Consider the following 27,633-nt stretch of genomic DNA (forward strand, 5'->3'; position numbering starts at 1 on the left):
TGCTACTGCTGTGCACCCTTTGCTAATGTCAAATTTGTACCCAACCTTTGAAAAAAGCTATTAATTTGAATACTAGGCATTCTCCCCTAGAACTCAATAGGATTATTTGAGAAGTTGTATTCTTTGTTCACAAAAAGAACAATTTTAAAACCTTACAGAGGTACAGAAGCTGTTGCTCTTCAGGCTCTTGCGTTGGGGAGACTTAGGCAACTATTATTTTATGTTGGACAAAGAGATAACTAACTGTTTAACAAGTAAAATATTTTCCTTTGTCTTCAGTAGATTAGGAGTTTTTGTAGTTGTATTATCATGCTGTTAGTATCATCTGTAGACACTACATAGATACTACTGGCAACTGTGTGCTCACATATTCATAATAAATTTTTAAAAATCAGAAACCTTCAATTCAATTTTAAAAAGCATAAAGAGTGCACACCTTGAACTTTTCAAACTCCTGCTTTTATTGAATCTGTCATTTTTTTCATCTATGACAGTAGTCAGATTGTTCCCATTATTAAAAGCTTGGACAGACTCATAGGGTGTGCATTCTGACAGTGCCCTGTGAAGTAAAAGGAACTGCTAATTCCATTCTTACTATCAGAGATCTGAAACAGAGGTGACACGTAGTGAAGATGGCAGAGGAAGTCTGTTAAGAGTTTTCAGTGTCCTTAGGGATCTAGTGCCTTCAGCAGTAGCCCTTGCTTTATTAATTTTATTTTGCTATAAAATGTGTATTTTAAATAGTGTATTTCTATGCTTTACATTGTAGTCGTTGAAATGTTGTATGTTTTTAATTATTAGAAACAGTTCACTTTGCTGCTGGAACATTCTGACATTCCTAAACAGGGTCAAGTAAAAGATTTGGTAAACAAATGAAATTCTGTCTCATCTTCAGGAACTTCAAGAACAACTAAAGATTACCGCTTTTAAAGACTTGGTGATTAGAGACAGAGAGTTGACTGGAGCACTCATTGCATCTCTTATAAACTGTTACATCAGAGATAATGCTGCTGTGGATGGAATCATTGCCCATTTGCAAGATATCTGTCCTCTTCTTTATAGCACTGATGATGCTGTGTGTTCGAAGGTAAGTGTGCTTCCAGATTGTACAGCAGCAAAACACAGCTTAAAAACATGCTCAAATGAGGTACGTTGGGCAGCTTATGAGTCATTATTATGCTCAAGTAGTTTCAGAAGCAGAAGAAATAATGAAGTCAAGTTGTGGGCATATTTTTGTCTTTTAGTTGATTAATGCTGAACATTACATGAAATTTGTTTGAAGCATTTGCAGTTATTTGTAACGTTCATAGTGTCTTAACTCTAATCTGATGTCTACCTGTCTTCTTTATGTTGCTAAAATGTTTTCTTATTCCAGTCTTTCCTCAGCATAGTTGTCACGATCCGCTAATGCAAGTGGGGGTCGTGATGGTTCATTTATCGATCTCAGAGTGTAAAAGGACACGAGATTTAGGTCTTAATCAAACTGCACCTTTATTAAGTGCTCACAACACAGTAATGCAATAGAAGAGAGAAAGAGAGAGAGATAAAGAAAAACAAAGTAGAGAGGGGGGGAAAAAGAGGGGGCAATAGCTACCAACAGATGAGACGAAGTCCTTGTGGTCTTCCGCCAATAGATCCATCTTCTTTCCGTGGGGAGATCTCGGGCTCAGTTATTTCAGGAAGTCCCTTTATAGTCCTTTTCAGAAGCAAGGGGCAACTGGCCAAGAGGTGGGGAAATCTACAGCCATTGTTATGGGGCCCATTGCTTTGGGAAACAGGTACAGGACAGATGTACAAGACAGGTGTACAGGACAGGTGTACAGGACAGGTCATTCCTTTCCGCTTCAGCACAGTCCTTCCCGCCTGGGCAGCAAGAACGGCGCAGTCCATTGGTACCTGCACTAATTTTCCTCAGGAATGCGTACCAGTTCCCAGCGGGCACACCTGCAGGCAACACTTGGCAGACACCCCACCTCAGCCAGGCCAGGACTGCTGTGTTCAGTCTCTGTCCTCGGTGATGACTGTGAGGCAGATGAGGGATCTTCAGACCATCTCTTACAATAGTATCTTGGTTTTTGTCCGTGGCATGGTTTACTGGAATTTGTGAGAGATAATTGTGTTTAAGAACTTAGGTCTTTGAAGGTTTTCAAATAAATTTGAAACAAGTAACTGGTGAGGAGAGAATGAGAAACCAGTTGTTAAGTCTTCAGCCCTTCTCACTAATGCTATCGTAGCCTTTCTGCTGGAAACTTAGTGACCAGAGACTGCTTTTGAGAGGGTGGTGTTTCTACTGTTTCAGCTTTGAAGTTTGGAATAATAATTCACTCACAGCATCCATGATCTGTGCATGATGTGCTCGTGTGAATAATTTCCATTTTTCCATCATTTGTCTTTAGGCAAATGAACTTCTTCAGAGGTCTCGACAAGCTCAAAGCAAAATAGAAAAAGAGAAGATGCTGAGGGAGTCACTGAAAGAGTACCAGAAGATCAGCAATCAAGTAGACCTTGCTAATGTTTGTGCACAGTACAGGCAGGGTAAGAGCCAGTCACTGATCATGTTAAATAATTTCTGTGGTATCCTTTCATGCCATGTTTTCTGTTTGTTTTGTTTACTAATTTTCAACTTGGTTTTTATGGTTTTTTACCATAAACGGTTAGTTAATAACTCTAACTATTAAAATGTGCCAGACTGTTCTTCTTTTTTAAAGCCTTTCTAGGTTTCACAAACCAACCAAAAAATCCATTTCTATATTAAAATATTCCCGTGCACTTACTTCATATTGCAGAGTCTATTTGTTTCATATATCTGGTTAAAATATTTTTAGGAAAATTATTGGGTTCTATGTAAGCAGACGGTTTCAGGTAACTTTTATACATAATACACTGTTCGAAAGGTCATTCTGAATCCAATTTAGTGCAGTAGAAGCTAGTATATCAGTTACGTCTACATTTAAATTATATAACTGTTAAGAAATGGGCCTCTGTACAGTATAATACATTGTGCAGGACATTCTGATGTAACTTAATATCTAACCTCAAATTTACATGTAAGTCTCACAGGGTAGGAATAGGTGTAAACTTTATATGACACAGACCAGAGTGAAGAGTGGGGTTTTTTTTCTTGCTTGCTAAAATGAGAAGTGTTTGATGTCACTTACCGTTTTGTTGTGGATTTAATACAATAATGAACAGTGATATTTGTTTTGATTTTTCCTAGTGCGTTTCTATGAGGGAGTAGTAGAGCTCTCTCTTACAGCTGCTGAAAAGAAAGATCCCCAAGGTCTTGGCCTTCATTTCTATAAAAATGGAGAACCAGAAGAAGATGTTGTTGGACTCCAAGCTTTTCAAGAAAGGCAAGTTTCCAGGATAATTTATGATCATTATATGGGGTGCTTTATTTCAAGTGACTGGAAGAGTAGCTCTTTTAGGGAAGGTATGCAGGGTAATAATAAACAAGCATTTTATTATAAGGGACACAATATAAATATTGTTGCCCAGCATGCTCCCCTTGATTATGATTACTATGGCAGCATCTTAATCTGAAACAAAAAGTGATAGATGCATAAAACATTGTGATCAGAACAGCACAGAAATACTTCTTAGAAAGATGAATGAGAACAAACTAGGTTGTGACAACTAGCTGACAATAATCTGCAACCTTTTTAAATTTTAGTAACTGTCTACAAAGTCATACAATAACAACACTTGAGAAAACTACTTCATAGACAGTTGAATGAAAATTACGGGGCTTTTATTTTCTTTTGCTCTGTTTACAGATTGAACAGCTACAAGTGTATCACTGACACCCTTCAAGAGTTAGTGAATCAAAGTAAAGCTGCTCCTCAGTCTCCCAGTGTACCCAAAAAGCCAGGTCCTCCAGTGCTGTCCTCTGACCCCAACATGCTAAGCAATGAAGAAGCTGGACACCATGTAAGAAACTCACAAGAAAGTCATGACTGCACTCCAGAGAACAGTGTGATTTGAAGGGGTCTAGAATTTATCATTTTAATAGAATTATGGAATAGTTTAGCAAAGTGAAGATTTGTCATGAATTGGCCTCCGTATCTAGAGCATCCATAGAAATGATGACATGTGAATAACATGAACCTAAGTATTGTCACATGGTAATTCACGTCTTAAAGTTATGTAACCACTTCTGGAATAGCAGCTCTGGCCTTTTCTTCCCTTAGTTTGAACAAATGCTAAAGCTGGCTCAGCGTTCCACAGATGAACTCTTCAGTATTGCACTTTACAACTGGTTGATACAAGCCGACTTGGCGGACAAGCTGTTACAGGTGAGCTCATCTATACACAGTTAAATGGGAGAGGTAATTGTAATAATGCTTCAAAAAACAGGGAAGAGCAAGAGTATAACTGTTTTTTTTCTGATGTCTGCAGGTTACTGCCCCCTTTTTGGAACCCTACCTGGTGCGGATGACCAAGATTGACCAAAACAAAGTCCGCTATATGGATTTACTCTGGAGATACTTTGAAAAGAACAGAAATTTTAGCAATGCTGCTAGAGTCTTGGCTAAATTGGCTGACCTCCATAGGTATGGATTATGTGTGATCTATTGCATCTGTATTGAGGTAATTAGGGAAAAACTGGAAAAACTAAAACCAAAACATTATGTGTAAGTATTTTAAGAAAAGGTCAATGTTCAAAGAAGTTTTCTAAAAAAAAAAAAAATTTATAGAATGTGCTATCTTTAAATGTAGGCAATTATTTGAAAAAATGATAATGTTTATTTAAGTATTATATATTACATTGCAATGTATTTCCTGTAATTACCATATATTAAGTGGTCAGTTCTTTGAGAAGTACACTAGTACTGAGCTTGCAGCAAAGATGGGGTTACACAGTTGGATCGCGTCCTGAATGAAAATCTGGAAAAGGCACGTACTACTTCCCAGAGTCTAGCTAGAATATAACTAACCCTCAAATAATTATATTAAGTATTCATTTTATTTTGAATATTTGTTTTGTAGCACAGAAATTTCTCTTCAGCAGCGTCTTGAATACATTGCACGTGCTATTCTGAGTGCCAAAAGTTCCACTGCCATATCCTCTATAGCTGCAGATGGTGAATTCCTACATGAACTAGAAGAGAAAATGGAAGTAAGAAAAAATACTGATCTAAGTTATACTGTAAATACATTATTTCACTTTGTCTCATTGGCACATAATGGTTTTATTACCAGTTCTGTATAAATGGATTTCTGTGCTTTCCTCCTGACATGGCAAATTTAGCCAGTTGAAAATAGACCTAATGGTGTAAGGCAGCAAGATTTCTACATTTAAATAGGGTAAAGTTAATTCTGGGTGTGTTCTTAAACTTTGATTAAATTAATTCAATCTTGAAATACTGTATTTTCCTCTTAAACAAGGTTGCCAGGATCCAGCTTCAAATACAAGAAACATTACAGCGGCAGTATTCGCATCATTCTTCAGTACAAGATGCAATCTCCCAGCTTGATGCTGAGTTGATGGATATAACCAAGGTGATTGAAATTTCCTTGTGTTAAAGTCCAGTTTATCAAATTTTGGGAGGAAAAGGTGTTTTGCAAAGAATGATTCTATCCTTACTAGGAAGAGTAATAGGCAGTTTATCATCCCTGGTCTCAGAATGTCTGTTACCCTGGACTGTCATTTTCTGTACTTTAATAGTCTTTCAGTCTTCAGTACTTTAATTTCTTTCACCTGTTTTCATTATTAAGTCTGTTAGCTTTCTTCATTTGTTGAAAAAATTGTTGGAAAATTAAGTTTGAATTTTAAATTCATATAAAATGTAGGGTTGCATCTAAGAAGTGAAACTAAATGTAGCAAAAAAAAAATTTAGTAATTGACAACAGTTACTTAAGTTGCATCTTTACTAGTCCGTCTATCACACAAAATAAGGAACAACTGATTTTTTAAATTTAATTTGATCCTACATGAAAGGTAAAGCTTGGTAATTTTTCTTTCAGCTGTATGGAGAATTTGCTGACCCTTTTAAGCTCTCGGAGTGTAAGCTTGCAATTATACATTGTGCAGGTCATTCTGATCCTATCTTGGTGCAAACTCTCTGGCAAGAAATCATTGAAAAAGGTAGGTCTTAATGGACTAGCAGTTGTGATGATCTCTCTTATCCTTTACCGTGAGTTAGTAATTCATTCTCTGTTCCTGTTGTTTTGGATTTTTTTTTCCCCCCTTGGTTTTTGGGTTCGAGTTTGCCGTTGCGTAAGCTACCTTGATAGAGATCTAAGGGAAAGCTGTGTGGTAGTGGATTTCTTGAGGAGTTCTGGAGTGTGGTTTTGTTTGGTTGTGGCTTTTTAAGTAGATTTGCATGGAACTTGACAGAAGCATAAAAACTTACGAATGTACATGCAAACACACCAGAAATGGTTGTATTTTCACTTCCATGTGCTGATTTTTCATTGACAACAGTGTAAGATTTTCATGTATTATTTATAAATTTAGGTGCCTCGGTGTCGTTCTGTGTAAATGTGGAACTTTTCCTGACGTTCTCTCTGTTTTCTTTTCACTTCCAGAGTTGAGCGACAGTGTATCTCTGAGCCCCACTGACAGAATGCAAGCGCTTTGTCTGAAGCTGGCATTGCTTGGAAAGATCTATGCTGGCACACCTCGCTACTTTCCTTTAGGCAAGTTGTTAGCTGGCATAGTAAATAAGCATATGGGTTTGATGGACGGGTTTCAGCTTGTTTTTTTAGCCTCTTTAAAAAGTTTTAAACTAAGAAGCATTTTTCATTTTTTAATCTCAAAAGAAGTGGGAAATAAATGAAGTTTAGGTGGCAGCAGCAGTTACTTTTGGATGACTGTGCAGATCCCATTTCAGAAAGTAGTAAAGTGAATTCAAAGCACAAAGTACAAAATATGTATTTATGCATTTAAGATTTTAAGCAACCACATTTATTTGCTGTCTCTTGGAATTCTGTATAAACCGTCTGCCATCTAGAGGGTAGATCCTGAAAACAATTCAGGAGATTCTGGACCATTTTAAGAGTTTCTGGTTTTTTTGATGCTCATATGTTTTGACAACATGGTATTATATAAAAACCTGGAATATTTATTGTTCAGCGGTAAATCTTTTTTTATAATACTAAAATATTGTGCAACGGCATTAAAGATGAACATTTAGTGCTGAACAATACACTGTTAATTGTTACAGGCACTTAAGCTCTAGTCGTTTTGCTGGCCATTCTCGCAAATGTAGTGATAGTATGTGTTTTTGTGTAGAAACAAAAGTTAATGGATAGTTAGTTGCATAGTTGCATGGCAAAACTGTAACAAAGTACTAAGTATTACTAATCCCTGCCATGCACTGCTGATAGTAAACAACTTTTAAATGCCTTTTTTTCCTACAGTCCCAGTAACAAGTTGGAATCTAAATATTCCCTCACTTTTGTCCTCCAGATTTCCTAGTGCAGTTTCTAGAGCAACAGGTCTGCACTTTGAACTGGGATGTAGGTTTTGTAACATACACCATGCAAGAAATTGGAGTGCCATTGCCAAGGCTGCTTGAAGTATATGACCAGCTGTTTAAGGCACGGGTAAGGAAAATAGCACAAATAAAAATTATGGTTTCAACTTCATCAAGGTCACTCTTTAGTTGGAAACATGAAATAATATAAGGAAGGATGTAACAAAATATACATCCAAGGCTTTACTTTCTTTGTTCAAATACTCTTAAAAAGCTGTCTTTTCCCGCTGTGAATAAAATGTGTTGATTTAATTCATTTCAGTCCTAGAGCATGATGAGGAAATTTGTTAATTCTTTTAGTTCACCTAGAGCTAGTTTAGGATGAAATAGGATTAGAATTCTTACGTTGCAGAAGGAACAGCATATATTGAATATATTAATATTATTTGTTTCCTAATAATGATTAAAATCGGTTGTATTACTGCATCTTGTCTGATCATTGATGCAATAAATAAAGAGATTCGACTTGTGTGGTAATAGAAAATTGAGTTAAATTTAAGTATGTTTTTGTATGTAATTTAAAATAATATAAAGTGCAGAGTTAAATATAGATTAAGGTAGAATTCCCATTTATCTTACATTTTTTATACAATAAATAAATAAGTGCTGCAGCTGGCAATTTGTGTACACACCACACACTTTTTTTTGTCTTGTCTCCTAATTATTTGTGTCCTTAATATTTTGGGTTGTTTTGGTTTGGTTTGGTTTTTTTTAGGATCCATATTGGAATAGAATGAAAAAGCCTTTGCACCTCCTAGAGTGTATTCATGTATTACTATCAGGATATGTACAGGATCCCAGCAGAGTACCTATGAGGTAAAAGAATAGCTATATCATAATGAATAGTGAAACATAAAATATTCTAAATACTTCACTCCAGCAATTCCCAAAGCTTTTCTTCTTTTCTTTTGGGTGAATTTAATATTTTATTCCTAGCAGTGGTGACTAACACTCATTATTCAAAACCATTTTATATAAAATTGTAGAATTCTCCCTTATAAACTACTTCCACAAAGGCAATTTTCTTCACATCACTGAAGATACATAGGAACTGAGAGGATTATTTTGTAAATTTTGGCAACAGACTTTAAGGATTAGTTCAGACAAATCTGAGGCAATGTGTAAAAGCGGGGGAAAATGACAACTGGGCATTTTGTGATTGAAACTGTGAACTGGTTCGTGTACAAATTCTAGAAGCTCTGAGTTACTCTGGAAAAGAGAAGACTAAACATTGGGATGGATCTTCCCCGGTTGTTTATAAGAGGCTGATGATGAATCAGTCTCCAAGACTAAAATTCAGCTTAGTTCACATTGGGAAGAAATTTAGTTATAATAGAAAAAATTTCTAGCAAAAAAAGATAGCTAAGTACTTGAAAAAGTTGCCTGCATGTCATCTCTAGTTTTGATAATTTTTTGTTCGAATAGACTATACGAACTTCATTCAGAGCTATCTTGTCTCAATAATAATAAGCAAAACTAGGCAAAGTCTTGATAACTCTTCTAAACATAGATGTTTCTGATTCTTCCGAAAAACATACATATAAGTATCCCCTGTCACATACTGTTTATTTCTGTCTTTTATCACTTTATTGGTCTTCTATGGTTGGCTGATTTAAATACTATGTTAGAACTTAAGTGAATGTTGTCTGATTTTAATATGTACTTAGATGTTACATAAATTGAGATTTTATTATAACTTAAGACATTGAAATTGCTATCTAAATTAGTAACTTAAACATGACTGTAATAATATCTACAGTACTATCTAAATATTTCACATTGGTATGAACTGTATCATGCTTTATAGTTTATATTTAACATCAGATAAATAGTAGTGGGTCATTTATTTTCCCATTATGCATTAGTCACAGGCATTAGATTTCAAAGATAAATTTCTCTAAAAAATAGTAAAATACTTAAAAGTAGCTGACAGATATCTTACTGATACGCTATTCCATTACAACTCAAAGAATGCTCATGTTCTAGTTCAGATGAATTCTAAGATATGGGATTAAAAAGGAGCTTGTTGTTATTCTTTGTTCTCTTTGCAGGCGACGATTCACAAATGTTTGCTTGGATGCTGTTAGTTGCTACCTGGTTGAACTTCAGTCTATGAGCCCCACGCTAATGGTGCAGACTACTATTGGGAATTTTAAATCTCTACAGGCCAAGTTAGAACGGCTTCACTGAATGACTAATACAAGAACAGCATCATTAGAGCAGGTAACATAAACTGAAATAAAGGTTCAGATGTCAGCACTGAATTATGAACGAACAAATCCTCAGAAAAAAAGTCCTGAGAAAGTTTTCTCCTGCCACGGTTATTGAATGTGTGGCCTGTATTCATGCTATTCTAAAAGTATCTACAAATTGTAGAATGTAAATGTGACAAATGGAGTTTCTTTTACTACTACTAGGTTTTTTAACAATAGAAAGCTTTTTTTTATACTGTTGAAATAAAATACATTGTGTGATCTTTGCCTTGGGGATAAAGAATATTTCAAAAATATTTTCTTTTTCTTTGTTTCAAATAATGGGGAAAAGCAAATTATTTTCCCTATTCTGTCTTAATATGTTGTATCTGTTAAAATCAAATAAAGAAGTCAAGAAGTGACTTCTGTCTACTTTTATTACATGCACACAAACACCAAATTGTATACACACTTAGAATCCCCTCCTTCCCCTGCTGCTTATGGGGCTCTGGATGCAGCCCAGGACACGTTTGGCTCTCTGGGCTATGAATGCCATGGCCGGGGCATGTCCAGCCTCTCACCCACAGCACCCCCAAGTCCTTCTGGGGAGGGCTGCTCTGATCTGTTCATCCCCAGCCTGGGTTGATTGCAGGCGTTGCCCCAACCCAAGAGCAGCACCAGCGCTTGGTCTTATTACGCCTCATGAGATTCCCATGGGCCCACTCCTCATCTGCAGACTTGCTGATGGTGCATTCGATTCCTTTGTCATTAATGAAGATGTTAAATAACAGTGGTCCCAATACCTTGGACCCCTGAGGGGGACCACTTGTCACTGATGTCCCTCAGTTGACCACTATCCTCTAGATGTGACTGTCAAACCAATTCCTTACCTACTAAACAGATGTCTCTCAAATTTAGAGAGAAGGATGTATGGGGACCATGTGAAAGGCTTTACAGAAGCCCAGACAGATTACATCTGGAGCCCTTTCTTTGTCCACTATTGGAGTCACTCCATCATGAAGGTTACTGGGTTGGTCAGGTAGGACTAACCCTTGGTGAAGCTGTGCAGGTTACCCCAAATCACCTCTGTTCTCCAAGTGCCTCAGCACAGTTTCTAAGAAAATCTGTTCCATGATCTTCCCAGGCACAGAGGGACAGCTGACACATTAGTAGTTCCCAGGGTCATTCTTCCCTTTCTACAGATGGATACATTTTCTTCAGTCACCTGCGACTTCACTTGACCACCATGACTTTTCAAATATCATGGAGAGTGGCTTGCGAACTACATCAGACAGTTCCCTCAGGACTCTAGGAGGCATCTCACCGGGTCCTATAGACTTACATACATTCAGGTTCGTCAGGTGGTGATGAACCTGATCTCTTGCAGTGGGAAGCACTTTGCTCCCCCAGTCCCCATCCTGCTGTTCATCGACTCAAGAGGTGTGGGCAGAGAGGTTTTCATTGAAGACTGAGGCAAAAAAGTTGTTGAGTACCTCAGCTTTCTCCTCATCTGTTAACAGTTTTCCATCGTTTATCAAGATGTTACACCTTCTTTGACCATCATTTTCTAGTTCACATAACTGTAGAAGCCCTTCCAGTTATTCCTTATGTCCCTTGCCAGGTTCAGTTCCAGCTTCTCCTCGGCCTTCCTCACCTCATCCCTACATAACTAACCTTTCTCTATACTCTTCCCAGGTTCCCTGTCCTAGTTTCCATTATCTGTGCATTTCTTTCCCTTTAGTCTGACTAGCAGTTCCCTATTCTGCCATGCTGGTCCCTTGCCTCCCTTGCCCAATTTCTTGCTCCTGGGGATTGCTAGGTCTTGTACTCTATGGGAGACAAATCCATTAGAAGAGGATGGTTTTAATCCATCAACTTCTAGGTTATGGGCCCAGCATGCTTCCACTGCTCCACTCTGCTCCTCCCAGTGCCTCTAGAGGACATGGGACCACTACCAAATGGTCTTTGTCCAAACAAGGGGAATGAAAAGTGTTGGAGAATGAGAGCATCATTTCTGCTGCCTCACACATGCTGAGTCCTCTACAGTACCTTTATTATGAAATATGATTGCTCTAAAATTTTGCTTAAAGTATATTTCTTTCTCTGTGAATAGCCAAAAACATTCTGGTGATTTAAGACAGAAAATGCACTCAGTGAAGTAATATGAAAATTAAAATACAGCTCCTTTTTACCTTGTTAGATCAAAAAATTGGTGAAATATTAGAATTAGCTTTTTTATATAGTATTTAAATAGAAGTAGTACTGTGTGTCCTGGGAAAAATATTTGCATCTTTCCATATAAAATATGCCATCTGTAGATAATAGAAGTTATCTTCTGCTAGTACCTATGTTTCATACCAAGGATGTCATGCATTTACCCTTGTTAGTGCAGTTCTTTTCATACAAATAATGTCCAAAGTCTTGACTGATGTATTTAACTAAATTCCAATATTTGCATAAAAATATGTTGTGTTCAGCCACATTCTGTAATCCATGTAGATTACCAAACAGATTTCTATTTTCAGATCTGGAGAAATAACTGAAAAGTTTGGAACAGTCACAAATCACAGACTTGAGGTTCGGCTCTTCTGGTTTTTTTCTCCAGTTAATGGGATAAAGATGCCTCTGGCAACACCACTTTATCAAAGTAGGAGTATTTCAAAGTGTATCACAAGTTACCTCTGATATTTTTCAGATGACAGCAGGTAATTGCAGTATAAACATAACCTTTTATTTTCATAACACTTACTGTACTCTCAGATGGAGGATAGGTTCTGTTTCCCAATTTAAATTTGGACCTACATGGAAAACTGGGATCAAAGGGAAGTGGTAGGTTAATGCAGTAGATGAAATAAAGGATGATAATTACAGGGAAGTTACAGACCAACATGAATGTGAAACACTGCTCATTAACAATATTACCAGTGTATCATTACTTTTTTTTTTTCTTCTGTAACTTTCAATCAAGACTGATTAGGGAAAGGTGGCCGAAGGTAGGAACAAGGGCCAGTTTCAAAGAATAGCTGCTTTAAGGGTATCAAGGGCATTTCTTCAAGGTGATGAAATATAGTGACTACTCACCCTACTTGTATTTCATCTTGTCATGGTTTAATCCCTCTCGCAGGTATCACACAGCCACTTGCTCACTCCCATACCCTCTTCCGTAGGATAGGGGGACTTGGGGAAAAAAGGTGAAACTTATAGGTTGACATAACAGTTTAATAACTGAAAAAAAAGAAAAGTAATAGTAACAAAAAGGAAGACAACAAAAAGAGATGAGTAAGATACACAAGTATATACATGATGCAATTGTTCATCATGGATTGACTGGTGCCCAGCCTGTCCCTGAGCAGTGATTGGTTCCTTCCACCCAATGCCCTGGGTTATATACTGAGCATGATGTTCCAGGGTCTGGAAAATCCACTTGGCCAGTTCATGTCAGCCCTCCTGGTCATGCTCCCTCCCGGCTTCTTGTGTACCTGCTTGGTGGCAGAGCACAGGACACTGCAAAGTCCTTTATATAGAGTAAGTACTATGGTGCAACAACTGAAACATCAGTATGTTATCAACATTGTTCTGCTAAATCAAAAACATAGCACCGTACCAGCTACTCGGAAGAATGTTAACTTTATCTCAGCTGAAACCAGGAACACCTAAATTCCAGTAATTCTTGTATTGTATAGAGAATGCTGATCAGCTGTGTTTCCTACTGTTTCTCATGCCCCTCATCCCCAAATACTGATATTGATGTAAATTCTCCCCCATGGAGCCACAGCAGTGTGCCCTGTTGCCTGTGGGCCGTTGCCACAGGCAATCCATGGCGTCTGGCTTTCCCCACTGAGGGAGTGGTGTTCATCAAGTCTCCATAGTCAGTTTTCTTGACACACGAGACTTCATAGAACCCTCAAATGGTCTGAGCTGGAAGGGATTTTAGAGATCAAATAGCTCAAACCCCCCTGCCGTAGGCAGGGACACCTTCAACTAGACCAGGATGCTCAGAGCCCCATCCAACCTGGCCTTCAGTGTTTCCAGGGATGGGGCATCTTCAACTCCTCTGGGTGGCCTGTGCCAGCGCCTCCCCACCCTCAAAGTAAGTTTCTTCCTAATAGCTAATGTAAATATTTTCTCTTTTAGTTTAAAACTGTTCCCCTTTGTCCTACACACCCTTGCAAAAAGTCCAATTTTCCTCTTTTTCACAAGCTCCCGTTAAGGACCGATTTGCCTCAATGAAGTTTCTGCAGAACTTTTTCAGGTTGAACAAGCCCAGCTCTCTCAGCCTGTCTTCATAGGAGAGGTCCTCCTACTTCTGTTCATCGATGCGCTCCTCTGGACCCTTTCCAACTGGTTCAATGCCCTCCCTGTGCTGGGACTCCAGAGCTGGATGCAGCGCTCCAGGTGGCGTCTCACCAGAGCAGAGCAGAGAGGTCGAATCCCCTCCGTCTTCTGGCCACGCTGCTTTGAATACAGCCGAGGGTACGGGCAGCTTTCTGGGCTGCCAGCGAGACTCCCACCCGTCTTGCCAAGCCGGCGCGTTCAGAGGCGCGGGGCCAGCCGGACGCCTTGCGCTGAGCCCGCCCGGGGCGGCACAGGAAGGCCCTCCCCTCCCGCCGGGACCCGCGGGGCGGGGCTGCGGCTGCGCCCTGCGCCGGCCCGGCGGCTGCCACAGCGCGGGGGGAGCGCGGGGCGGCGGGGTCGGGTTCCCTCGGCGCCCCGGCTCTGGCGAGCCAGCAGCGGTCTGGGTGCGCAGCACCTCCCGCTGCTCGTGCCCCGGGGGAGGAGTCCGGCACAGGGCCGTCTCCGCCCTGAGCCGGGCACAGGCAGCGCGGGTTGCCGCGAATGGCGCTCGGCGGCGGGGGAAGCCTGTGCCGCCCCTCGCTCCCCGCGCTGGGCCGAGCGGCTGGCCCCGCGCCAGGCCGGCGCCCCTGGCCCTGGAGTTCCTGATCTCGCCGGACGTTTTCCTCGTCTTGTGCGTTTTTGGAGTTCTTAGCAATGTACTTGCGTCTTCTCTCTCTTAACTGCTTCTGAGCAAGCGTGTGATAACCCGCACGGCTGAGCAGCACATCGCCGCTGAGCTGCACGGACGAAAATATAGTTTGGAGGTACGGATAAGCATCAGTCCTCTTTGTGTTTAGCAGGAAGCTGCTAGAGATAGTCAGGACTTTGCGTCTGAATTCCTCTCCTCTGCGCCTGCCCCCAGATAACAAAAACTTTCGGTCTATTTTTTTTTCTTTCTCAGTTTCTCTGTAAATGTGTGAAAAAACCACTATTTGCTTTTTTGTGTAATGGTTACCTAGAAGTTTAGTAAGAATGGAGATTAAGCTAGATGTGCTCATCTCTACGTGTATCAAGCAAAGAAAACCATGGCCTCGCATATCATGGGTTGGACAGGTAAGTGCAATGAACTCGTTATATAAAATTCTGCAAAGAGTTTTAATTGTATAATACTTTGCACTTCCACTTGCTTTAGGAGGGTGTAAAAACAACCTCAAGAAGTGATTTGAGTGCATCTTAAGGGTTATCAAAATAAACGATTTTTATCTTATTGATATGAGGCTGGAGATTCAAAATTTCTCAGGGAAACATTGCAGAGCCTTTTTTTTTTCCTACCCCAAAGACCCACACCTTAGATGAGATAGTTGCTTTGATGGTTCTAGTTTTCATAACCTTTTTTACAGTACATTATGGGAAATGAGAACAATTTGGTTTTCCCCATTGCATCCTGCATCTGTTGAAAGACATTCTTTCTTAGACTTCGATAAAACGAGACTAATTTTTTTGCTTCTATGATTTGAATTCAGGAAAGTTTGAATTTAAGGCTGGTTTTTTTTTTTTTTCTATTGAAATCACTGGCAGCTATCTCACTCAATTAAACACTGTAAGACAAGATAGCTAATGTCCAATTTTTGTCATTTTTTAGCAGGTACTTTAGTTGAGGTACTTGGAATAACTTTTTAATAATAACTGTAAAATTGTTTGGTCGTTTGAAACCTGTGAATCAAGTTCATCATCAGTATAGGTCCATGGTAGATATGATGTACTGTAAGGCAAATATACCAAAGAATGAAGTTAATATGGCAATTGCTGCTCTTACTGTATTTTTCCCCTAACATTTTTTTATCTCAGCATTATTTTTCAAGCTTGTGTAGAAAACAGCATTTTGAAAAAATTAAATGCTCTTTAATTCTTTCAATAGGAAAAAGAGGCTGTTTTTCTTCTAGATGGTAAACGTATAAATGAAATTAACTTGGCTTCAGGGAAGACGAAGAAGAAAATCCCTTCGCTGCAGTCATTGTTGAAAAATGTGGTTGTCTTAACAACATCAGGAAATGGTTAAGTATAATAGCTTATGTATTATAAACTGAGGTCATTTTATTTGTATTTGTAAGAGTCTGGAAAGGCAGATATCTAAAGGATCTGCCAGTTCACTGTTAGCTCTAAAACTGTGGCTAAGATGGAAGAGAAGTAATTTTAAGTACTTCACAGTAATATCCTTCAAAACTTCTCTTCCCCAATGAACACAGCTGCTTGGTTGGCAGGAATACTTACAACAGGAGAGCTATTTCTTTGGAATAAAGATCGGGACTACTTGAAAATTGTGCCAGCAATCGAAGAGTCCAAGAAAGTAGTAGCAGCAGCAGAAGGTAGGTTTCTTTTCAATTAATCCTGTAAAAAAATGGAATAGAGGGAAACTTGTTTTCCATTCTTTAAAAGCTATTACGTGAGTAAAAACTATGTTATCATATTGTTTTGCATTTGTATGGTTTGTATGCTAGATAAACTTTGGCAAATGTCCTTTGTTATTTGGGTGATACAGATTTTTCATTTATTAATCCCTGTAAATAGTTCATTTTCAAATACTGTAAGTGTATTTTTTTCATGGTTAATTTTTTACTGTAAAAAAGCATTCCTGACTAGGTTATCAATATTTTAGAGCAGATATACATTTGATGTAAACAGTATATGGATAATTTGAAGCCTGTTCTCTAGGTGGGCTTTTATGACAAATGCTAGCTGGAGAGAATAAAGTCAAGACACATATTTGCAAACTTAAGTATCAAATACTGCCTTGTATTGGATAGCGTCACTGATACCAGCTTGTAAAGTTAAGTGTTGCAGAAGAAATTCTGTAATTTCAGGGAAGATCAGTAGTACACTTAAGAGCTAAAAGGAATCCATAGTAGAGCCCTTAGACAATCTCAGGAAACATCTCTAATGGCTGAGTGTTGTGGGAAAGATACTTCATAGGATGCATAGAGATGGGCATCCATCTGACATTACTGCTGCCCAAGGTCTGCTATCAGTGGTGAAGCTGGAAATTTAAGATGCTTAACATGGCAGCTTGGATTTCTTGTCATAGACGGGAAGTAAAATTTGCTTCTTCTATTCTTTTTAATTCTATGTCTAATGACGGAACAAAAACTGTTCTGGCACATTGTTGTGTTTGTTGTTATTTTTTCCCTCCAGAGTGTTCAATGAAGTTGTACTTGTATGTATCTGGAGATGGCAGAAAGGTACTATTAACTACTCCTACAGCGTGTGTCTTTCTTTGGGAGAGCACAGAACACAAAAATACAGCCTCTTGTAAAAATTCTTCTGGGCGTTGGACACAAATTTTACCTGATGAATCAGTCATATTGCCTTCTACTGAAGAAAAAGAAACTGGAGTGCATGCTGCTTTCATACAAAATGAGGTAAGAAATAAACCGTAAAGCAATCATTTTATTTCTTAGTTAAATTAGAGCAACAAAAGCTTCAGTGAATTTTGAAAGCCATGTCTGCTTCTTCGGCATTTTGCGTAGGCTTAATAATTTGGTTCATGTTACATTTAATGACAACATAAGAACAGCTATACTGGATCAGATCAGAGTGTCTGGCCTATTTATATTCTTGGCAGCCTTTACATTTCTGAATGACAACATTGTATTACTTAATCTGAATTGAAATAGCTATTGATCTAAATACATGGATAATTAAAGAGAAGTTTGTGTGCGATGAGCTTTTTGGGATTGTTTTGATTGTTTTCTCTTTTTTTACAGGTACTAGGTGATTGCTGTTTATCTGCTTTTGTGTTTTACTCTGGTGATTGTTTGGTGCTCACATTTTTGATTCTTCGATGGCATGAAAGTGCCTTTAAAAATGTTAGGTAAGTTCAAAGATATCTGAAGTTATAACAGCTTCAGGAACATTTTAATTATTTTTTATAGTTGGGATTCAGAGATGCAACTGAACACATTTACATGGATGTCCAGTTAGCCTATGGTTATAAGCACCTATTTATGTTCACATATGTATGTTTTTAGGATGCCCTCTGTGATTTTAAAGCCATTCTCCCCTGTCCTTTACATGTCCCCTGTAAAATGTGTTAATATAACAGCATTTATTTACATATTCCATACTTCATTATCAGCTTACACCCAGATAAAAATGTGTGTATTCTTCATTCTATGTGGGTAGCTATGTATACATATGCCTGTTGGCACGCACATGTGTTTTAGTGTCATAGTTTTTTGCATTATGATAATAGAATGTATTTTTCTTGTTTTTTCTTATATTGCTTATTTTATATTTTCTTATATTTCTTATACAGCCATGAATGCCCTGACTACCTCTTCCTCTTCTTTATTATGCAGATTTGTGTATTTTATTGGTTTTCTGTTGCCCTTTCCATTTCTTTTGCTTGATGAGAATAGTGTGTCTTTATCTGGGTTGGGACCAAATACTGACACAGTTATACTGATACAACCAGTTAAAAATGCAATTGAGTAATAATCTTGAGTATATGTGTAGTCCGTTCCTCTTGCTGGGTGACATATATATCTATGAGTTTAAATGGATATGTCCTCTGCAGGTGTTACTTGAATAATTTGCTAAAATTTTGTCGTACACATGATGTGGTACAACTGCTTTTGTTATATGATGTTCTTTTTATACTGACTTACTAATGATGTCCTCCTTGACCTAATCTTCAGTTTATCAAGGGCATGGTAATTCCTTTCTGGTAAAATAAAAAATGAAATAGAGCATAAAATACTCAGTGCAGAAATGTCTGTCTGTCTGTCTATCTGTCCATCCATCCATCCATCCATCCATTCACATCATAGTAGTTGCAGCCTGAAATTGTAACCACATTTCTAAGACATTTTACTAATATTTTCTTATGCCAACTTAGGCTTAGTTTCATTGCTTGCTGTTTTTTAATTAATTTTTTCTTTTTTTTTTTTTTTTCCTGTCAGTTGGACGGCATGCTTCTAGACAGAATTGTATTTTCTGTCATGTTTTGAATCTTTTTAAGATCACAGAATGGTTTGGATTGAAAGGGACCTGTAAAGGTCACATAGCCTAACCTCCCTGCCATGGGCAGGAATACCTTCCACTAGATCAGGTTGCTGGAAGCATAATCCAACATGTCCTTTAACACTTTCAGTAATGGGTCATCCACAGATTTTTGTTCAAAGCCGCATAGTGTTGATTTTCAAATTCTGAGTATTCCTGGGGTGGATGGTATTACAAGGTCTGAGGAAGCTCTTCCTGGCTAGAGTGCAAGTGCCTCAATTATGTGTCATTGATCTATATAGATTTGCATGTTCTAGACTTACAGTCCAAATTCCCATCCCATAAAAATAATTCTTAGTGCTCAGATATAATTTTTAAACTTGAGTAAATACAAATTTTTTTTTTCATTCGTAAAGCATATGAAGAAAAACAGGTGGGGGTTTTTTTTATAGCTCATGCTTTATATGATTTTGTATTGCATGATTTTTTACTATATAGGAATAATCCCTTTCTGCAAAATGGAGTGACCACTTGGTTTTGTTGTCTTTTTGTTGGTATTCAGTTCTTTGCCATACCAGATCCAGTGGGTACAGCAGACTTGTTCTCTTGTTAACTTGGTTCCTCAGTGTGTGTCTGTAAAGTCAAGGGGAGCTCTGCTATGTGCATTTGCAGGAGATGGACTTTTGCTTGCAGTAGCTGTTAACCAAACTAATCCAAAGGTATGTATGACAGGGCATCATTTAAGCTAAGAGTTCAGTTTGAATGAAGTGGTAACGAGGATTTAAAAACACAGTTTTAGGGTGATTCGTCAGCACTCATAAGGGGACATGGAATTACATTCACATTGATATCCACAGCTAAAAACTTTTACTACAGCTCATAATTGTTTGAATGTGATGTTCAGTTAGAAGTAGGTATAAGATCCTCTGTCATTTCTAAGCTGCGATAATGAAGAAGTTAATTTCAGTTACTGCATTTTATCTGCAAAGATTCTGGGTGATTCTGATGCCATGATGATTTTTTGCCTTTTCTTTTAAACCCCTTTTATACCTTTTTACAACTTCTGTATTCTTAGTGCTTTTTGCCTACATTCTTGGACTTGTTTGTCAAGCTGAGAGACTAAACATTTTAGAAGCTTTGTAGCTAGGGATCAGTGTGCCCCAGACCCCAAGGTCCTCTCCAGAACACATTCTGTAAACCAAGGTAGAACCATCCAGGGGAAGGCTCCTTGGGGAGGGGGGGCTCATTCAAGCCTCTCATTGGGGAATCTTTGATAGATATGCTAATTAGTAAAACCTATAATGCTATACCCGATCTTTTGGGAGGCACCGTAGTGTGCATTTCGGTGCATTCGACCTGGACGTGTGCACCTAAGGATCCTTAAAATAAATACCAAGGTAAAATCCCGTTTTCCCTTCTAACCGTGTTTGACTCTTGATTTTGAGACCAGGAAAAGGCATCAATTCTCAGTCAAGCCTCAGCCTAACATGTTTTGGAGTTCCCACTTCATAGTGTTATTCCTATTAACAACTCAGAGGTCAAATTTTAATGTACTTTTTAATGCTTATGATGATGGGGAACATGGACCAGTTTATTTGATGTACCAAGTTGGGATGATGCAAACCTTCAAACCTCCAGTTGTTAATTACCAGAAAGACTAAAGAAGACAGATCTTATATTGAGTGTTTTAGAAAAAGTTATGTTAAAAAGACTATTGAGTCATATATTAAGTATATCATAATCCTTAGTTATTTTTCAAGTGTTGAACAAGGTGTAGAATTTAATAAATATTCACATAGTAGTAAATATTGAAATGCAATGTCATTTTCATGTATAGTAATGTTACCAGTACACCAAATATAATGCATAAGTAAATAGTAGACATTTTTTTTACAATAATGACATTTTGATACAAACATTTATGATGTCTTTACATTTATTTTTTCTTTCTAGGCAACTCAGGTTTTATTTTTAAATACGTTGAATTTTGTAACTGTTTCGGGTAGCCTTCGAGGTTGTAGTAGCAAGAGTAGCATGACCCCATCCAGATTCATCAGGTCAGTAATTGATGCTGTTTCTCCTGCTGTTGTGGATTTTTTTGTTTTGTGTTATGGCTTATTTGTTTATTTTATAACTATCCTAACTGATGCAGAAATTTGACAGAGAAAAAATATTTTTTTACCTGCCCAATTTAGATCTTACTGGGTTGGCGATATGTGTTGGACTCCTGATAGCCTTTTCTTGGCTTGCATGTTAAAACGTGGATCTTTGATTTTATTGACATGTATGGGTGAATTGCTGACCTTAATTGCTTCTGGATGCTCTGTAGAATTTGGACCAGCACAGTTTATTCCATTTCATCCACTAATAACATACAGGTAAAAGGGTTTGAAAAGGTTTATATATTTCTGTCTTATGGTATTACCTTACTTTCTATCATATTTATTATAATTTTGCATAAATGTGATCTTTCAAATTCACTCTTTTGCTTTTCATGTGTCTTTCCAATATCTGTTTCTCATTCATAGTTCTCTTCTATTTCTTATAATGTGTTTGTCGTGATGAAAATTGACATTGCGACAATGTAAGTATACATAAAGTGATTTGTTTTTCTAAAACTGTTTGAATTTATTAGTAATTAAAATTAGCATTTTTTAATGAAAGAAGAAAAAATGAAACTTAAGAAAGTGCTTAAAGTGCAAATTTATTTTAATCCAGTGCTATTTCTCTGCTCACTGTTTAATTTTATGTATAGAACCTGATGTAAGATATTGTAAATAACATATTTGCATGGACAGAAACTAGGTAGTTTTAAAAATGTTGTTTTGGGATTTTCTAGATCTGAATTCTGAGATTATGCTGCTGGGTGCATGAGAGAGTAGAAGGTGATAAATAGGCTTTAGCATAAACTGAAAGTAACACAGTCAAATAGAGAAAACAAGATAGAATCTTAGCTTTAATTATTTTTTAAAAATCTTACTAATTTTGCATGCCTTAAACCAGATAGTGTGTAAATATAAAACCTTGTGAAGGCATTCAAAGCGGTATACTACCTTCTTACACTATCTGGTTGAAAAATCAGATACTAAAATGTATTAAAATACATGAATTATGATGAGATATTGAATGTATGCTGCTACTTTTTTTTCAAATAAACACAATGTATTAGGTGGCTAATAGAATACATGTATTACACAGTTTTCTGGAACTCAGTAAGGAGGGATTTCTGTATAAGGAAGACCTTTCTGAAACAGAAGATTTGTGTGTTTATATAATTTTTCTATTGAATGTCCTAACTGATGCTGAAATTGTGAGATTCAGATTTTCAGGATTCTTTTGTCTTTCATATATGACTTTCTTAGCGTAACCCTTCAAATTTCATATTCCAGTATTTGTCATAACAAATAAGAGCTAGATAAGAAAGTGTGATATAGAAATTTAAAGTCAAATTATGAAAAAGTACAATTATTACTAATGAAATAATAAATGAATACTGAAAGCTGGTTTTAATTTGTTTCAATTAAAAGGAGTTGCTACTGTAGTAAAATACTGGCGTCTTGCAAGCATAAATAGTGTTATCCAGAGCACTCATCCTGCAAAAGTTTAGACACTTCGCTAGGATTCTGAAAGGACTTACTTGGATAGTAGAGTGCATGGTATTACATGTTATGAAGTTATTCCTGTTTGTGATTATTACATATGATAGTTGCTTCTTAATTTTTGATGTATTTCTATTTTAGACAGCACCGCTCTTTCTGTCAAGACTCCAGCCAGTCTCTTGGTTCTTCAGATTCTGAATGTGACCTCATGAGACAGAGATTCTCTGTTGCTTCACATCCAAGACTACCCTACCTCATTGTCTCTGATGGATATATGATAACACTGCTAAGATTTCCTAACAGCTTTTCGCCATCAGGATTTATAAGATCCCTTCTGCTTGATTCAACCCAACAGCTTGAAAATATCCATCAGAATTTGCTGAACTTCAAGGTAGGGTTATGAACTGTTTTGCAGGCTTTAAGTAAAAAATTTCATGTGCATGAAAAAGTGTAAAATCTAGACTGAATACCTTTGAATTATAAAGTTGTTTAAACATGTTGATCTGCCAAACAATGAATACAGTTTTACTGAAATTTTATTCCTTTGATGTCTGGGTGGATATTTCAGTAAAATATAGTGGGTGGGACAGTCTTAATTGTCACTATATTACTTTTTGTTGGAACTGTAAAAGAAGCAGGGATTTCTACATCTGTAGAGTTGATTCAGGGCATTGACAGGCATTATGCTGCTCTGACAAACTCACCCTTTCAGAATGATGCAGAAAGAATTCTGTAAATCCTCTCTAACTTTGTCCCAATGGTTCTGCATGTATTTGTCTGCTAGCTGTTCAGTCAAGGGTGGCAATTAAAGCTTAATTAAAGCATTTCTGTTTAATTTTCTGTCACTTCTAAATTGAGCAAAGTCTGGGAGAAGGGAAACCATTGAGGGAAGAGGTCCTGGCACCGTTGCTGACCACATAAGATATAACAGATACTTAGTTCAGAATACTTGCATTTGCTGATAGAATGCAACTTCTCAGTTGCAATTCAGTTTCTGTTCTGGATTTTTGGAGAAGTGAGCTATCATGGTGTTCCTGCATAAGCTAGAATAGTGAGCTTGAGGATTTAAAGAGGTACGTATAGTAAAAATGCAGAAAAATCCTACATACAGGCAAATTTCTAGGCATCAAGAAAGCAAATGCTTTCAAACTAAAGTTGTCTGGTGTGAGAGATTTCTGCTCCCCAAAGCATGGTGAGGTGATAGTTTGTTTCTCTGCAACAGATGCTTGCTGACCTGTTCTCCCTGTCTTTCTGGGACTTTTGAACTGGAGCTTTTTACATCAGTCACCAATTTCCTTGACTTGTTTAGAAAGTGTCTGTCTTGCTAGAAACTGATAATATGTTTTCTGTTGTTGTTATTTCTTTTAGTCTAAAGGGAGATCTTGGTATTTAAGATCACTGATGTCTTTAAAAGCTAGTCTTTTAAAACAAGTTCAAAATCAAAGTTCTATCTTCTCCACCATTCCGAGATTCCTGGAGGAGGACACAGCAGAAATGAATGAGAAAACCATGGATTTACTGGTACTTAATGGCATTTTTCCACTTACAATTGTGAAATTACACAAGTTTAAGGTATTATAAGGGGAAATAACAGTGGGGTTTTTTTTTAAAAAAAAAAAGTTTATTTGTTCTTGTTACATGTATTTAAAATAATTCAATATTGGTTAAATTCTCTTTTTCTGTATAGGTGTGAGGAACATGCTTATTTTCTTCAACTGATACTTGATTTTTTTTTTCAAGCATAATATTTCCTTCAGTATGTATTCACTTTTGGAGGAGTATGTGCCAATCTACATATATATCAATTTACTGTGTTTCAGTACATAGAATGGTTTGTGTTGGAAGGGACCTTAAGGATCATCCAGTTCCACCCTCTTCTAGGGGCAGGGACACCTTCTACACGTCCTGGCCTTGGATACTTCAAGGATAGGGCAGCCACAGTTTCCCTGGACAACCCATTCCAGAATCTCAGCACTTTCACAGTAAAGAATTTCTGCCTAATACCTTATCTAAGCCTGCCCTCTCTCAGCTTAAAACCATTGTCCCTTGTTCTATCACTACCTGACCATGTAAAAGTCTCTCTCCTGCTCTCTTGTAGCCCCCTTTATGAAAGGTCCTGTAAGGTCTCCCTGGAAACCTAATACTTTAGCTTCACTTTATAATAAAATATATGGGGCTGTAGAGTATTTTAATAACAGTCTTATCCTTAGTAAGTAAGATAGTTATCTTTATCCTCAGTTTTAGAGGGTTCTTCAATCAGTTCCAAAATCTGTATTTGTCTTTTGGAAGAGTGGCCCTGTGATCATAGCTATTGAAGAGCCTTTCCCAACTTCATTTCATGCTTTTGCATTTTGGTTTGTTCTTTGAAGCTTTTGAGCTTTTGTTGAATAGCTTTTATATCTTACAGGTATCTGGCAAAATCTCTGTCTTGTACTCTAGGCTTAATGAAGGACAGGGTTTCACTTTCTCATATAGTATTTACTGCTGTATTGGCAGTGTAATTTTGTTGTTAGGTAATTTAATTTCTGTCTGCCCAACTGTTTTGCAAATAACGACATTTAATTTGAGATTGAGATGAAATTGCAGTTTATTAAATGTACTAGCATTTAAGCAAGGTAATTGAGCATAAAAATTTCATTTGTGAGACTCACTAAATGTTGGTTCGTAACAGTCTATGCTCTCTCTCTCTATCAATAATAAACTTGAATTAAACTGTTGATTTTTTGCTTGTCTGATTTAGGACCATGAAGAAGAATCAGACAATGAAAAGCAGTTTTGCAATAACCCTTCCAGCTTCTATAACCAAAGAATCCATTCGTTTGTTAGTAAAGCTGATCAGGGCTGCTTAGAATTTGCATCAATGTTTGATACCATCCATGCAGAAGATGATATTGAAGAGAAAGATAAATCATCATTGGAACTATATTCCATTCAGAAAAACCTCCTTGGTGCATGGCAGATAGGGATTTCAAAAAATACGGAAGAGAAAGATGTGTTACTGAATTACACAGTGAACTGCATTATCCACTTTTTCAGCATTGTTCAGTTTGTGAAATGTACTTTGCTAAACCAGGATGCGTCTTCAAACAAGTCTGTGAAGAACACTCAATGGATGCACTGTGTCCTGAAATATTTTCAGCAGTGTTTGACTGTCTTGTACTGGCATTCAAGAGCCAGTGTGACTGGGCATGTGGCAAAACTGACATTAGAAACTTTAAAACTGATGCTTATACAGCGACAAGATCAGTTGTTCTCAAAAAACCTTTTGGCATGCTTCTGTCTTTTGAAAATGGTTTCTCACACCCTAAGTAGAGTATGTGTAATACAGTACGAGAATTTTTTTTCATCTCCTGACAGTAACATTCTTGTGGAACTTGACTCACTCACTGTGCCTGTTTTCTTAGTTCTTGATGACAGTACTACTCAGCAGTTCAGCTCACTGAAATCTCTGCTTAGAGAGCCTCCTCAAGTAAACCGTGACACAGAAACAGAAAAAAGGTATGAATAATCTTTGCATGGGGAAAAAAAATGTACAGCAAAACCAGGTGATCAGGCCCAGCCAGCGCAGGTTTATGAAAGGTGGGTCCTGCATGACCAACCTGGTCTCTTCTGTGACAGGTCACCTACTTGATGGATGAGGGAAAGGCTGTGGGTACTGTCTACTTGGACTTTAGTAAAGCCTGTGACAAAGGTTCCCAGAACTTCCTCCTGGAGAAACTGGCTGCTCATGGCTTGGACAGGAGTGCTCTTTGCTGGGTTAAGAGCTGGCTAGTGGCTGGGCCTGGGGAGTGGTGGTGAATGGAGTTACATCCAGCTGCAGCTGGTCACTGTGGTGTTCCCTAGGACTCAGTATTGGGGACAGCCCTGATTAATATCTTTATCAATGATCTGGATGAGGGGATGGAGAGCACCTTCAGTCAATTCACAAATAACACTAGGTTGAGTGGGAGTGTTGATCTGCTAGATGGCAGGAAGGCTCTGCAGAGGGATCTGGACTCACTGCTTTGATAGGCTGAAGCCAATGCTATGAGGTGCAATGAGGCCAAGTACCAGGTCCTGCCCTTGGATGAAAACAACCCCAGGCAGCACCGCAGGCACTATATCAGGCAGTATATCAACAGGCTGGGGTAGAGTGGCTGGAAAGCTGCCCAGCAGAAAAGGACCTGGGGTGCTGGTTGACAGCAGGTGCACATGAGCCAGTGTGTGTGCCCAGGCGGCCAAAAAGGCCAATGGAGTCCTGGCAGCAGGACCAGGGAAGTGACTGTTCTTCTGTACCTGACACTAGTTGAGGCATCCAGTCCTGCATCCAGGTCTGGGCCCCACAGTAGCTGAAAGGGTTGTCAAGCATTGGAGCTGGCTGCCTGCGAAAGTGGGTTGAGTCTCCACTCCTGTAGGTATTTAAAGGATGTGTAGCTATGGTGTTTAGGGATGTGGTTTCGAGGTGGACTTGGCAATGTTAATGGTTGGACACAATGATCTTATGGGTGTTTTCCAACCTAAGTGGTTCTTCATGATGGAACAAAAATTGTATGAGTTGAACTATTAACTGCAATACCCTTTTGGGTTTTTTTCCTGCATTTTACTCCATGGAAAGTAAAAGATAAACAATTAAAGCATGCAGATTAAGGCTCAGACCTATAGTTGAATATAGTTTGCTTGTGGTGACTATACTATCACTGCAAATCAGCTTGACGATAACTGATGAGTTGACAGCTGACACCAGGCCTGGTAGTGCAGCATCAAATCAGATATCAAAAATTTAGACGGTTTAAGTGCCTCTTTTGCATTTCACTCTTTCCCAGTTTCAAACTCTATGGAGCAAGAGTCTGCTCATATGCAATATATCAATAATGTCAATTTAGTCAGCAAAGTTTTTATTCATTATGGATGTGGTGTCTCAGCAATAAGAAAAACCCATTTATGGAAATGTACTAAACTGTCAGAGCTGTTTCTTCCATACACATAAAGTTGAAAGACACTTAAGTGTGCTGTCCAACTTTTGGGAAAGTATACTGGTATCAGTGGTGTATTTCCATACTGCAAAACTCAAATTAATAAAAGTGTGTTATTCACAAGAGCAGGCTTCTT

The 27,633-nt window shown here is 37.9% G+C and overlaps 2 protein-coding genes across 5 annotated transcripts in view; both read left to right on the plus strand.

Moving 5' to 3' along the window:
• The window catches only part of NUP155 (nucleoporin 155), a 29,957-nt gene extending 19,862 nt beyond the window's left edge, over nt 1-10,095 (plus strand). For both annotated transcript variants that reach the window (XM_042028470.1, XM_042028471.1), the window contains 13 exons: nt 896-1,087; nt 2,397-2,535; nt 3,218-3,353; nt 3,777-3,930; nt 4,191-4,295; nt 4,399-4,553; nt 4,990-5,119; nt 5,389-5,502; nt 5,968-6,088; nt 6,532-6,642; nt 7,415-7,551; nt 8,197-8,297; nt 9,533-10,095. In XM_042028470.1, coding sequence (XP_041884404.1) covers nt 896-1,087; nt 2,397-2,535; nt 3,218-3,353; nt 3,777-3,930; nt 4,191-4,295; nt 4,399-4,553; nt 4,990-5,119; nt 5,389-5,502; nt 5,968-6,088; nt 6,532-6,642; nt 7,415-7,551; nt 8,197-8,297; nt 9,533-9,671 — 1,734 coding nt within the window. In that variant the 3' untranslated portion in view covers nt 9,672-10,095. The remainder of the gene's footprint in view (nt 1-895; nt 1,088-2,396; nt 2,536-3,217; nt 3,354-3,776; nt 3,931-4,190; nt 4,296-4,398; nt 4,554-4,989; nt 5,120-5,388; nt 5,503-5,967; nt 6,089-6,531; nt 6,643-7,414; nt 7,552-8,196; nt 8,298-9,532) is intronic.
• A 4,240-nt stretch (nt 10,096-14,335) lies between these two features.
• The window catches only part of CPLANE1 (ciliogenesis and planar polarity effector 1), a 60,255-nt gene continuing 46,957 nt past the window's right edge, over nt 14,336-27,633 (plus strand). For 2 of the 3 annotated variants that reach the window (XM_042028475.1, XM_042028474.1), the window contains exons 1-12: nt 14,337-14,772; nt 14,910-15,061; nt 15,867-16,002; nt 16,195-16,314; nt 17,138-17,364; nt 17,710-17,816; nt 19,509-19,665; nt 20,900-21,003; nt 21,142-21,324; nt 22,687-22,936; nt 23,914-24,117; nt 25,286-26,043. In XM_042028475.1, the coding sequence (XP_041884409.1) occupies nt 14,981-15,061; nt 15,867-16,002; nt 16,195-16,314; nt 17,138-17,364; nt 17,710-17,816; nt 19,509-19,665; nt 20,900-21,003; nt 21,142-21,324; nt 22,687-22,936; nt 23,914-24,117; nt 25,286-26,043 (2,327 nt within the window). In that variant the 5' untranslated portion in view covers nt 14,337-14,772; nt 14,910-14,980. Of the gene's footprint in view, nt 14,773-14,909; nt 15,062-15,866; nt 16,003-16,194; nt 16,315-17,137; nt 17,365-17,709; nt 17,817-19,508; nt 19,666-20,899; nt 21,004-21,141; nt 21,325-22,686; nt 22,937-23,913; nt 24,118-25,285; nt 26,044-27,633 lie in introns of all 3 variants that reach the window. The other variant, XM_042028473.1, reaches the window with a different exon arrangement.

Source organism: Corvus kubaryi, unplaced genomic scaffold (assembly GCF_017639235.1).
Source record: "Corvus kubaryi isolate FWS band 111438036 unplaced genomic scaffold, C.kubaryi_AGA036_p1.0 37308, whole genome shotgun sequence".
In the NCBI taxonomy this organism is placed as follows: Eukaryota; Metazoa; Chordata; class Aves; order Passeriformes; family Corvidae; genus Corvus; species Corvus kubaryi.